Raw genomic sequence first — 14190 nt, 5'->3', positions numbered from 1 at the left:
CGCGTAGAACGGTACATCAGTCTGATTCCCCGAGCTACACGGAGCTACATAAAAGGAAGGTGCTCAAAAGACGAAAATAATGAAATAAAAGAGAGAACGGAAGAGACTAAATAAACTTTTAAAATCCCAAAGAGGAACATGGTCAGGGAGGGAGAGACGATCTCTCCAGTGTTATTCACCGTATGTTTATTAGGGGACGTGGATTGGGTATATCTGCCGATAAGATTGAAGGAACAATACATTATTGTTCGGCGATTGACTGACGGCATTGTCTTGCTGCGAAAGTCATGAGACAAACTGAAAAGCATGACGAATGGCCGCGGCAATCAAAACACAACGGTCGGTTCAAAAATTAATATGCGCAATGTTTAATGGTCTTGAAAGTGAATAGCAGTTGAGCAGTGTGAGATATGCAGCGAGTCGCTGGAAATTGTAAAAACATACGCCTACTTAGGCCAGGCAGTGACGGCATAATGAGACCATGTTATCGAAACAAAAATAAGCAGAATTCGATGCAGTGCAATGGCAGATACTTTCAGGTCATGAATGGAATTGTCATCAGTATCCTCGAGTGCATTATGAGCTGTATTTTACTTGTACTCACTATTGGACAGAAACGTGGAAGATAACGAAAAGTGTTCAACTTTAACCGAGAACTACGCAGAAAGGAATGGAAAATAAATTTACAGGTTTAATGTTAATACACAAGAATCGAGCTGACTGGGCCAGGGAACAAGCAAAACTTAGTGACCTCCTATCGAAAATCAAGAATGAATACGCAGGAAAAGGGCACGTAATCCGATGGCAAGATACCGACAATCGTTAAGAGAAACGCAGTCACAGGATTTCAAGCGAAGGCACGCGCAGCATCGGGCGGCAGAACGGCAGCATGAATGAGGTCAAGTTTGAAGGGATAAAGATAACACAAGACCGGGGTAATGGATATATATGGGACTATGGGAGAGGCATTTGCCTTGCATTGGGCGTAATCAGACTTATGATAATTATTGAGCAGAGATTCAAGTTCCTACTGGCAGCTCATCTTATAAATAGTTCCTCCTGTAGTTCGTATATGCCCCTAAGTGGGCAAATGCCCGCTATCGTCTTGAGCGGGTGTCGTCCTGTACAAGGGTAGAAATTCGCGGTATCAAAAAGTATGTCCTGTGCCGAGTGCCTATATTATTGGCCATAATTATACTCTAAGGCCGGTCAGCATAAGCCTGATAAGCATATTTAGGGAACCTTGTCACTAGTATGTACTCTCAAAAGAATCCGTACCGTCCTCACTCAACGTCGCAGGATCTCAGCGCCTTGTTGCGTGCGTGCGTATGCGTGTGTGCGTGTGTGCGTTTATGTGTATTGTGCATGCGCGCGCGCGCGTCTTTCCCAGCAGCGTCGTGTAGAGGATTGCTTGCCTCCTCATATGGAGGACATCGTACGCTGAGACCAAGCTTTAAACCTTTTTGTGTCTACTCAATATTAAGACCACATAAAGGTCCTTTCGCCAATAATTCTTTAAGCTGTTATGTACACTAGTTTGTTCATATTTAACCAGCCAAAGGACGAGACACATGAAAGAGGAGGACAGGGCAAGGCTGGACTAGAAACTGAATGTTTATTGCACAGAAGAAAACAACGAAGACTCCTTCCGACAAGCACGCGCACAACCCAACCGGTGGAATGGCAGGAAATTGAGAAGAACCCTTACCAAATTGCCCAGTCGTCAACTTTGTTGAATTTCATCACTAGTTTGTTACCGTGTTTCTCTCCTCTTATCTTTCAAAACAAAGTTTCATTCACTGTGGGGGAAGTTTTTCGCGAGTTGCCTTTTACTAATAAGCTCCTCTCTTTCTCCAGCTCGTAGCCAGACTATTCGCCAAACTTTCTAGTCAGTGGGAAAATTCATAAAAAGCATAACATGTCCCACGAATTCTGATGCCGGAAATCCGTTAAAATTTCATTCCTACAAAGCTACGTCCATCGTTCAAAGATGCAATAAGGCGCGATTAAAATTCAAACGGACCAGAGATCCACTTCAGATTTCAGATGAATATTCGACATTAGTAACAAATTCTCGATGCCTCGTAAACAGATTAAAACACAACGAGCGATTTATGAGTTTAGGCTTGCCGTTTGTTGCAAATCTATTCGACGCTTCTCGGAAACTGTCGAGAGTTAGAACTCTGGAATCTTTAGCCACGTTAAAGGTGGCATGTGTGGCTGCGGCGGAAAGGGCGTTAGATTCAGTTGTATTCGATATGCGACTCCCAAACGTATATTTCTGCTTTGGCAAGAGTGCATGCACTTAAAAGATAATCCCAACTGCAGAACTGCGAATGAAAGCTGCCTAATCGTGTTTGAGAAATTTAAGAGCGGCCGCAATTTTCAAGTCATCTAGGATACAGCCTCGGTAATCGCAGACAAATATCAACCCGCAGTCGAGGAGAATCTAACGCCCGATATGATCAGCTTGAGTGTCAAAGTCGACACCGAAAGCGTTGCCGCAATCTTAGCAAAAATGTGCTCGAAATAATAATAATCAGAAGATTGCGAGCACTCGGAACCAACGTCAATGTAAGCTGACCACGTAGTCGGGCAATCTAAGCACAGTCACCACCAGAACAGAAAATCACTTTTTTACTAGCATTTCAGGCAGAAACCTTGCCTATCGTGATGAATTTAGACAAGACAAAAAAAAAATGAATTCAGTTTTAAAGCGCTGGTATTCACTCTCCGTGCGTGCAAGAAGCGGAGAGGTGCAGTGATTTAACGCTTTATTGAAGAAATGAAACACTTGCAGGTTGATGGTAAATGCAGAATGCCATCATGCACCGTTATCGCAGAGGCAGGAATGCTGGCGCCTACCCACTTGTCCCAAAGCCCCGGAAGATGACTGTGCTTCTGTCCTCTCAAATGTTAACCGCCCGGCTAATTATATCGACTTTTCCTGCCATACCTCTCTTTCTCTACATAATTTTGTTCTCTCACACCCACCCTCTGTAGCGCAGCGAAGATATGCCCAGAGATACTAGCTGCACGTGTGGCGCTTTCTATATTGTTTTGCAATCGGTCAAGAACCCCCCTCCATTTATACAAAGAGGAACGGCGTAAATCCTTTTTGTCATCGTCGTTATCTGTCACCCATTACTTCCAGTGCTTTGTTAAACGGGTGCATGTGCTCGAAGAGAGCAGTGTTGGAGCCGGTTGATTAGGCTTCAACGTTTGAGGGCTACTATCTGAGAGCAAAAGGGGCTACGCAAGAGGTGGGGTACTTCTCCTTTCCCGGTGGTTAGCTTGGTGGCATATAGCAACGGGCTGTGGTTAACGTGCGCTAGGCACGGATATCAGTTGGGCCTTGGCATATTTTGAGCAGCCTAGCACAGCATGATCAGCGTATTCGGATAGTGAGAAAATAAAGCCACATGAACAAAATTGCACTACGCTAGCTATTACAGACTCACTGCGTTGACGCGAGTTTGACCCCGGGCCGCGTTCCGAAGGAATCGAACCGGAAGGAGCCAGTATGCTGTGCGCTGATTGGTACCAAATATTTTGGGGGTTAAAGCATACGAACGGAAGCTGCGCTAGCATGGTTATACAGGGATTGATGGTTTGAATTAGGGTCGCCTCCATTGAGAATAGCCGCGATAGCCCCTGTACACCAATTAGGGTCGCCTCCATTGAGAATAGCCGCGATAGCCCCTGTACACCACCTTTATAACCTGTGATACTCTTTTGATATTTTGATTTTCTTTTTCGTCATTGTCATCGCTACTACTTCTACTGTCATCATCGTCATCATCGCCGTTATCGCTACTATAATCATAATCGTTGTCATTTTCAACTAAATACCTACACCGTCACTGTCATTACTACTATCATCATTATTATTATCACTAAATGTATCATTATTATTGCTATCACTATATTTTTCTTACAACAGTTGCATCTTGCCTGTACTCACCTATGGGGCTGAAACGTGGAGGCTAACCAAGAGAGTTCTACTTAAGTTGAGGACAACCCAGAGGGCTATAGAACGAAAAATGGTAGGGGTAACATTAAGAGATAGAAAGCGTGCAGAGTGGGTCAGAGAAATAACTCAAGTTACCGACATTCTAGTGGAAATTAAGAAGAAGAAATGGGCATGGGCAGGACATGTAGTGCGAAGAGAGGATAACCGATGGTCGCTGAGGGTAACAAACTGGATTCCAAGGGAAGGAAAGCGTAGCAGGGGGCGGCAGAAAGTTAGGTGGTCGGATGAGATTAAGAAGTTCGCAGGGGTCAAGTGGATGCAGCTAGCACAGAACCGGGTTAAGTGGAGAAATATGGGAGAGGCCTTCGCCCTGCAGTGGGTATAATCAGGCTGATGATGATATTTTTCTTACGCTAGACAAGAAGATTTGCGATCGGTTTCCCACGATGACAAAAGAGAAGCCTTACGTTTATCACAGTGTAATTTTCATTATGAACAGGAAATGAAAAACAAATCGCGGCGCGCAGTAGGTTTGCGCGCTCTGTTGGGAATTGGAGGGTTAGTGGTTCGATTTCCGATGGAGACAGGTTTCTTTCATATAACCACACTATGGCCTCACACTTTGACCCCACACTGACTTTGGCCTAAGGTGGCGTAGTGAAACTCTCGCTTCAAAAAAGGCGCGCACATACGAGAGAACTGCAGAGGACAAAGGCTAGACTAGTTTTTTTGTTCAATCCCATGTACAACTCCCGTCCTGTGCAAGTATGTCTTGGATCCGCGTCTTTTTTTTTTTGGCAGGCTGTTTCTCCTTCTGAGCAAGGCATATGTCCGTTCGTTGCCAAACGCCGCTTCGTTCCTTTGACCCTGGCAGCGTTGTAAGGAGTTGTACTTGTTAACGATGAGACCACACACCGAGCTTCATTCCACAAAATGTATAACCCCAGTACTGCCCAACATCTCAAGCTTACAACTAGTCACGACGATAAGAAAAACTGCAACTTTTTTCGCTTTCGACTCTTTCTTCTTCGACCATCGTGGCTCCTGCTGTTCTTTTTGCGCTCGTTTTTCCACGGAATGGTCGACATATAGTCAAGAATTTTTCGATTGGCGCAGTGTCAACGTCAGCTGAAATGCACGTGTATTGTCCAGGAACCGATCGCATCTGTGTCGGAAAAACAAGCATCATCCAGCGCTTTTATTTTTAGCCATAAATTAATTGTTCGATTAGGTCACTTCATGCGGCTGGGTGTGTTGTATAATCGAATTGCGAACCGATGAGAGGTGCTGAAAAGGGTATTGCTTGTGCTGTGCGCACGCTGGGTCATCCGTTTCACAGCTGCGCCATTTGGTATGTTTACTTCTTCAGGTACGCTTCCCGGAGTCGGAACTGTTGGAAAAGTCAAGGCATCCCGGCGGAGCCTTTCGCCTTGATATTTGGTCCCACTCTACAGATCATCTTTAAAGTAAGTAATCAGCGTGAACCAATGGTTTATGGGGTTTAACATCCCAAAGTGACTCAGGCTATAGAAGACGCCGTAGTGGAGGGTTCCGGAAATTAAGACCAACTGGGGCTCTTTAACGGGCACTGACATCGCACAGCACATAGGCTCTTAGCTTTTCGCCTCCTTCGAAAAGTGGCCGCCGAGGTTCGATGCCGCATTCTTGGGCACAGTAGTCGAGCGCCCTATCCCCTCCCCCCCACACACACACGCGCGCGCACGCACGCACGCGAACACACACACACACACACACACACACACACACACACACACACACACACACACACACACACACACACACACACACACACACACACACACACACACACACACACACACACACACACACACACACACACACACACACACACACACACACACACACACACACACACACACACACACACACACACACACACACACACACACACACACACACACACACACACACACACACACACACACACACACACACACCACGCACACACACACTCACACTCACGCACGCACACACAATTGGCACAAGCTCTTCCTTAACGAATAGATAAATCTTTGCTAGCGACAGTCATAAGACTGCAGAAACACCGATACTGTTCTGCAGGAGGACAATGACACATAAAAGTGCCCAATGCAGAACAAAGTGAAGCTTAGTTGAGCAGATTGAGCACACAAGCACAATTGGTCGTTTAGCAGTGATTTAGTTAACGTACCCATTAATGAATTCACTGTTTAGTAGTTTGGTAATATGCAATTACACGCACCGACTGGGTTTTTAATCTTTTCCACTTCTCGCTTCTTATATTTATTGCAGCCTTTTCATGAAATAGATGCGAAAAGGTACCGGACGTACGGAAGACTTTTTGGGTGAGTTGATAATTTGCATAGTAAGCTTTGCAGAAAATGTGCAGAGGACGATTATAAAAAACTAGTTTATGCCGACTAAACTTAGATACATCTCGAGAGTCCATCAGTATTTATCAACGGAGCATAGCCAGGGCACAGCCATGACTTCAAGGATAGAAACAAGATGAAGGTGCGATTGCCATACCGTAATTCAAAATAAGAATGGGTCAAATCATTACTACTTTGTGCCTTAAAAAACAAAATACATGGCTTAGGTGTAGGGCTATACGAACGCCATGCTTGTTTTACGGTATGATCGTTATACGGAGCACCCCGCGAGCTCTCCGGTGGCTGAAGCTCGTCCAAGGCCATCGGATGGTAGGGCAAAGAAAAATAAGACAGTGGATGTGGGAGAAAAAAGAAAGAGCAGAGAATAGAATGAAGAGAAAAACGAAAGAAAAAAATAGGGCGCAGCTGCTTTCCCCTTACATATCTGGGTATGACTATCTGCGCTGCATTGGTCTAGCGACGGATGTCACTGCTGACACGAGGGCCGCAGACTTTTATTGCCCTAGGGTCTCGCTGTCCCTCTCCTAGCTTTGTTGATCGCCCAAAACGAGGGATTGTTGTTCTGTAGAGGAAGTGCTTTGCGAGAAAGAGCTCGGCCGAGGATCCAAGTGTAGGTCTCCAAGAAGACAACAAAATTAGCTGAGCTTAATGCCAGGTAAACCAAGTTTAACGAGGGATAGCTCTGCTTTGCTTGGTTGTGCAAATACCATGTTTTCAGCTGACCTCATCGTGCGCCTATCAGTGACCTCTAACGTTAGTGAGATTCACATTTCATGCCAAAGGTCAAGATTAGATGTCAGAGGTAAGATGTTATTAGTAATGATTAGGGGGTCAGTTATTCACGTGGTCATGAACCAGCTTAGCGTAGCAAAACACATTGGGAGTCTTTTTGCTTGACAGGCTGCTTAGTTTGACCTTGACTCAGGCCCAAGGTCACCCAAATGGAACCAATTGGTCCCTGTGTTTGTACTTGGCAGCGGAGAGCTCTCGCTCTAATAAGAAAAAAAAAACATCAGCCCGTTGGAGGGCGCACAATTGTCTTAGCGCTTTTATACGTGTATTGCGGAGGACGGTTGTCGCGGCGCTTGAAAAACTCGATGCCGGCGTAGCTAGAGCAAGTTATTTTCATCGCCGAACAAGAAGCCGATCTGCGGGCAACCAAGGCCTTGTACTTGTGCAGGTGCTAATCTAACGCTTACAGTAGAGTCTTCAACTTTCACATCGGATTTCTCGCTTGAATTACGTCCATGCTAGGAGGGCCTTCTTGGGCTCCAAGATTACCCCGGAAGGTGACTGCAGCCATGAAATTAGGAGACGCCTGCTTTTGGGAAAGAGAGCCATGGCTAGCACTGACCGCCTAGTTAAGAGCAGAGACATCAGACTGCCAACCAAGATCCGTATAACTCGTGCTATGGTCTTTCCAGTTGTGATGTATTGATGTGAGAGTTGGACTGTGAAAAAGGCTGACCGCCGAAGAATTGACGCGTTTGAATTGTGATGCTGGCGGAGACTCTTGAGAGTTCCTTGGACTGCCAGAAGATCAAATTAGTCGATATTGTCGACCATAAACCCTGACTGCTCATTGGAGGGTCAAATTCTGAAGTGAAAGCTTATCTACTTTGGTCATCTGATGAGAAGAGAGGCGTCGCTGGAGAAAGCTTTGATGTTGGGAAATGTTGAGGGTTACAGGAGAAGGGGTAGGCAGCGAACGCGATAACTAGATGGCGTCTTCGAGGCGCTGCAGATGAAGTTATGTGATGTTAGAAAGATAGTGACAGACCGTAAAGCGTGGCGGGATATGGTCCATAGGGTCATGAAGAGTCGGACACGACTGAACGGAACTGAACTGAGGAGGGCCTTACTGCAAAGAGAGCATAGGGGGGTTCGGAGGAAGCGGGATCGCGAAGCAGTCGCCGCCATCCCGCCACCGGCTGACACCAACTGCTTAACTAAGCAGTTTGCTATTTTAGCCAGTTTTGTCTACTCTGATATACCACCTGCTGACTTCGTCTCCACCGCGTACAGTGCCTTCGAAACCGGAAGGGCTGTTCTATTCGTCAGCGACCCGGAAATGGTGAAGCAGGTCTTGGTCAAGGATTTCCCATTCCTCCCCAACCGAAGGGTACGTATGTGGAGGCGACGTTAAACTCAAACTCCTGTCGCGACAGATACATTGCTGCTCGAGACATGAGTATCTGAGTCAAATGCTGTCCTTGCATTCGTACCAGACTGTGTCGTTGAAAGTTGATTTCTCGTTTCGCAGACGTTTACCTTTTTCGACCCCCTTCTGGACAACATGATGAGTGTCGCTGCAGTGGACAAATGGCGCAAGATACGCCCAGCAGCGAGTCCCGCCTTTTCTACAGGAAAACTACGAAAGGTGAACGGAATGCTCGTGAAACTGACGAGGTCAGCGCGGTCAAATAGCAATAGCAGTACTAAAGCGGGGGGACGCACTCTCGAACGCAGCGCTTGCACGTTTTTGCAAATCGTCGTCGCAGCCATTATGGTACACCTCCTGTTTCTCTTACACCCAGATCAAAAAATCCGCGTACCACTCTGGCAACATTAGTCATTTCAATTAACATGGTCATAATCGGCCCGATGACACCCGTTATTACCGTGGAGCTTGAAATTAGAGACGATAATTTGACACAATTTTTTAGGAGAAGGTGCCCAGAAGTAAAGTATAAAAATATACCGTAACCATATACAGAATTCAATAATTTCAATGTTACGTTAATAGGTTAATTGTGTTGACTTGCTCCTTGCGGGCAACTTTATCAGCATTATAATGCCGTACCAGGTGGCTAGCAAGATATTGCTTGATCATGACCATGCCCATGATGCGTTTAGTTACAAACATTTGAGAGGGTACTAACGACTGCATACCGCTCCAGGTTGGCCACACTCCAGACTCTAGAATTGAGGTTAAAGCTGCGTGAAACACTAAAGCAAAATCTAAGGGACACTTTGTCCGAATGTTAAGGGTATGACGCGATCGCATTAACGGCTGCTGTCTCGGCTGCAAATGGGGTGTTTCTTGGCGCACATGCACCTTGATAATCCCGTATTCATTAATCCCTAAATCTTTGCCTCTATTACCTCAGTCATACGCTTACACTTTCAGTCGACAACAAAACATTATGTGCAAATTCACTCGACGTGTTTCAGGATGAAAAGCCTAATAGGCGAAAAGACAACTGGTTAGCATAGCCACCCTCCTGACTGGAGCATCTCTCTTTTAGCCAAAAAGCTTATGCTTCGTGCTTCTTCTCTAGCAACCATATCTAACCAGACAATACCATAAGCACAAAGTAAAACATCAAATTCATCTCTGCTAGCAGCATACAAAAATACAAAACTGAGGGACCATTATCGCTGTCCGCGAATTTGAGCGAACGCCTCGTGTTTAGAACACTTCAAAAATGCAAAATATTGAGACCTGCAACATGGCTGCTAGGGATTTCAATCAGCCTTTTCTTATTGCAGGGGTATGTGCGGGGCATAAGAACCTCATATATGGCTCCAATAAACCTTACAGGCTCGTAGAAGTTCTTTTAGTAGTTCTATGATAAAGCTGCCAAGATCACGGTTCCAAATCCGTCTCAGCAGATCACTAAAATCTAGTGTGCAAGGTTGTGACATTCTTGGGCTCTAACACTGCAGCTTCAAAGCGGAAATCACATACTAACTCGCCGAAAGAGCGTGTTTATAACACTTGTGGTGCACCACAAAGTTTCCGTGTCAAAAACTCCGATGCGCTGGTTCACTAGACGCTGCAACACAATGTTTTGCAACAGTGTGCCAATAAACTTTACCTTGCATGGTTTAAGTCGTCTTCTCACTGAAACTGACATCGCAAGATTGCTTCCCAAGGTTCCCTTAATATGTGGAAACTCTCGCCTAAAAAAAAGGAAAAACTAATAAATGCTTGGAACATGCCTTGGCCATGCCGCTGTTCTCGCCTGGGGTAAACGAAGCAAATGGTAAAGCTGCTGACATTTATGTGTTAAACCTCCAGGCCTTCTTAGCGCGCACTGTAGTGGTCCCGTGCCAGCAATTAGTCACGCTCAGTGTGGGTATGTCTGCTGGGCTTCAATTTACTATTCGTCGGCCAGTGTCACATTTATTTTCACAAGATAACAATATGCGAGAGGGTACAAATCTAAGCAAAAAATGTTCTTTTATCTCCGTCTTTACTGTGTCCCAGTGACCATTTGTCCAATGATTGTGTGCAGTCTCGGAAGCTGGCAAGGGCTTTTGAGAGCTGAAAACGGGCTCATATGCTCTCACCATACTTGTATGTGGTCTGTTTTGTCAAACGCAGATGAATTCCCTCATTGAAGATTGCGCCATGGTGTCAGCACAGCATCTGAAGAAGGCCGCGGAAAATGAGGAAGATATTGACATCAAGCAGTGAGTATTACCATTCCCGATTAAACTGCCGGGCTCCATAAATTTCATTTGAATTACAGGGTTTTACCTTCACAGAACTATTGCAAAACAATGAACACAATAACTAATACGAAAGATAATTATAAAAACTTGCAAACCTGCCAGGTGGTACTATTAATTTGCTGGCAGTAGTAAAGTGCTTTTTATTAAATGGCGCCAGGCTGTATTTTTTTTCCACAAATTACGCGCAGGACCTCGTATCCGGCAGACAAAAACGCATTGTGCAGTGTTCTCTCCCTATCGGCGAAATTTTGCGACATTTCATTAATCGAAATTTGGTTTCAGAGCTCGCAGGAATCACAGAATAAGGAGCGTACCTAGTGATCCGCTACTGGACGAATAGTGTGCCTCATAAAAAAAGGAAAAAAGGTGTAGGGGGTGTGTTTATTCAGTCCACGCAGAGGGATTCAGCTGCTCAGGATGAATTCGCAGCGGAGCGTCAGGCGTACCGAATCACGAAGACAACGACCAACTTCTTCGTCCTCGAGAGCGCCAGCACGCGATGCATGTCAGTGGCAATAACCATGAAGATTACCACACTACAGTTTCCCCCCGGGTAGGGAAGGAGCCATCCTGGCGACTCATGGAGCCGAAAGGACAGACGGATCGTAGTATGCCTTGATTCGGTCCACATTAACTATTTCGCGTCCACGGCGACGCAAGTCCGCAGAGGTCGTAACGGGCTCAACTACATAGTTGACAGATGTTTTTTGAAGGACTCGGTATAGACCGTGATACCGAGCAAGAAGCTTCTTTGAAAGGCCGGCGGTTGTGGCAGGAACCCAGAGTCACACCAAGGAGTTGGGTGCATAAGAAGGAACCTCGCCAGTGTCACGATGGTGTTTTTGTTGCCACTGGTTTTGCTTTGTAAGCGAGCGAGCTAGCTGGCGGCATTCTTCTGCGTACTGGGCGGAGTCAGAGAGTGGCGTTGATGCAGAAACATCAGGGCGGTAGGGCAAAAGCGCGTCCATTGTGCAGGTTGGCTCGCGCCCGTAAAGAAGAAAGAAGGGAGAGAATCCATTGGTGGTCTGTATCGCAGTGCAAGCCTCTGAGCGCCAAGTCATTACTGATAACGTGGACGACATGCTTCGCCGGGGCGTCATACAGCCATCTAACAGTCCATGGGCTTCTCCGGTTGTTTTGGTCACCAAAAAAGATGGTTCCATCCGATTTTGCGTCGATTACCGTAGACTAAACGAGACCACGCGCAAAGATGTCTATCCTGTGCCGCGTGTTTAGAGGGAGCCGAGTATTTCTCCTCATTGGATTTGCGCTCTGGTTACTGGCAGGTACCGATGGTTGGTGATGACCGCTCAAAAACTGCCTTTATAACACCGGACGGCTTATACGAGTTCAACGTTATGCTCTTTGGCCTTTGCAATACCCCGCACCTCCACCAATTGTAGGGGGTGTGTTTATTCAGTCCACGCAGAGAGATTCAGCTGCTCAGGATGAATTCGCAGCGGAGCGTCAGGCGTACCGAATCACGAAGACAACGACGAGCTTCTTCGTCCTCGAGAGCGCCAGCACGCGATGCATGTCAGTGGCAATAACGATGAAGATTACCACAATAACGATGAAGATTACCACACTGCAAAGCTTATATTTAGGAATGCTCGACGTCTTGCAGATTCGAATCGGGAAGATTCATTGCTAACGAGAACTTCGGAATATGTTTATTGTTCATTAAGAAAATAGGTACACAGAACAGATTACTTATGAATTCCTCGTAGAGTGACCAAGGGACGCTGACCCTTCGTCCTATAATGAGATTCTTTTGATCAGTATATTCCCGCCTTAGTCCTAATAATTGCTTAGTCTTGAAGAGCTGAAACACGAGTGAATACTCGGCGATTGCTCATGAGGAGGTGACAGTTAAGCACGGTGAAGTCTCACGTCGTCTGGAAAAAATTCCTAAAGGAGATCAGCAAGCAAGTGCACAATGAAAAAGAAACAAAGCCATCGAAGAAAAGAAAGCAAGAAGGAAAGAAAGAAGGGTACATAGGTGATGAGTAAATAAGGTCAGCGTACGATTAACATAAAGTAGAGGTGATAAGTTCTGCGTGAATTAAATGATCTCAGGTCTCGAAGGAGGCGGACACAGGTACATAAATGGAATGATCGGCGTAATGTGTCGTCAAGATCGAGCTTTCGCTCTAGATGCAGTCTTTTGGTCTGAGAATCTTGATGACAGTCCAGAATTCAGGCTATGATTCCCTCAAGCCCTTCTGTAAAGTACAGAATGCCAAGACAAAAAGTGTTGTTCACGTCGCAACCAAAAATTCTTGAAGATAAAACCATTTTTTTTTTATTTTTTAACCAATTAAAACAGCATGTCCACACTTCGCGGAAATTTTAGGTGAAGGCATGTGTAGTAACAAACTATATGGCTTCAAGACGCTGCCGATTTCCTCAAACTACTCTCTCGTAATATCATGACTAACAAGTCTGCGTACGCTCCCACTGCGCAGGTTCTTTGGCAACTACGCCTTGGATGTGATTGCGAGATGCGCCTTCGGTACGCGGCTAGACTCCCACTCGGACCAGACCAACGAGTTCGTCACGCGCACCAGGGAGTCCTTCTCTGGAACAGTGAATCCTCGCCTTTTTATCTTTTGTAAGTCTACAAGGGGGGACGATCCCGTCTGTCTCCTTTGCATACGCGCAGAAATTACTGCGACAGCCGATATGAAACTAAGCACAGACTTCAGAAAGAGAATTGATTGAAGCGCTTAAGGAAGCACGAATCAGTAACTCGGACAAAAAAGCTCTGCCTCCAACTCCCCCTCACCACCCTCCCCCAAAAAGTTTAAAATAGAGATAAGGGTAAATGTTTTGTAGCACCCAAGTTGCACATTGCAGCACCGCTCCTATATTGCACTAGTACTCTTCGAATTGTCTTAACCTGCGATCTCTTCGCTAACTGATCTGTTATCACCATCAGTGCTTTATGCTCTGCGAAATAGGTAGTTTTGTAAAGGCTCCATGCATCAATATTAACTTAAATGGCAGTGAACGATTCTAATTGGTAGCACTCCGAAGTGGCAGAGCTCTCAACGTACGGCGAGTGCGCTTCACTTAGCGGTCAACAGCCTGCCGCTTCTCATCTTGTAGATGTTATTGCATCCGTATACGAAGTAGTGGTGCCCGGATGGCCTCTTGTAACAGCAGCAGTATGACACGAACATGCTTTTGCACTCCCAAAGGTTACAATACCCGAGTGTAGTACATGACGCAAAAGAATTGCGCAGCGTTTGGCAGCTCACAGAGAGCTGGCTCCGGATGTCTCGGTGTGAGGGTATGTTCGAAGCGGTCTCGGTTCGAAAGTACTCTTTCCTGATCTAT

General features: G+C 45.8%; 1 protein-coding gene and 1 long non-coding RNA gene across 2 annotated transcripts in view; one reads left to right on the top strand and one right to left on the bottom strand.

Moving 5' to 3' along the window:
• The window catches only part of LOC146185048 (uncharacterized), a 310168-nt gene that overhangs the window by 69182 nt on the left and 226796 nt on the right, over positions 1 to 14190 (bottom strand). The gene's annotated exons all lie outside the window — the stretch shown is intronic.
• Positions 1 to 14190, top strand: part of LOC146185054 (cytochrome P450 3A8-like) — a 38852-nt gene that overhangs the window by 9143 nt on the left and 15519 nt on the right. Inside the window, exons 2-7 of the mRNA XM_084605466.1 lie at positions 5343 to 5439; positions 6287 to 6339; positions 8413 to 8509; positions 8651 to 8767; positions 10718 to 10806; positions 13317 to 13462. Coding sequence (XP_084461592.1) covers positions 5343 to 5439; positions 6287 to 6339; positions 8413 to 8509; positions 8651 to 8767; positions 10718 to 10806; positions 13317 to 13462 — 599 coding nt within the window. The remainder of the gene's footprint in view (positions 1 to 5342; positions 5440 to 6286; positions 6340 to 8412; positions 8510 to 8650; positions 8768 to 10717; positions 10807 to 13316; positions 13463 to 14190) is intronic.

Source organism: Amblyomma maculatum, chromosome 6 (genome assembly GCF_055883805.1).
Source record: "Amblyomma maculatum isolate TAMU_Amacu chromosome 6, ASM5588380v1, whole genome shotgun sequence".
Classification (NCBI taxonomy): Eukaryota; Metazoa; Arthropoda; class Arachnida; order Ixodida; family Ixodidae; genus Amblyomma; species Amblyomma maculatum.
This window is presented reverse-complemented; position numbering and strand designations above follow the sequence as displayed.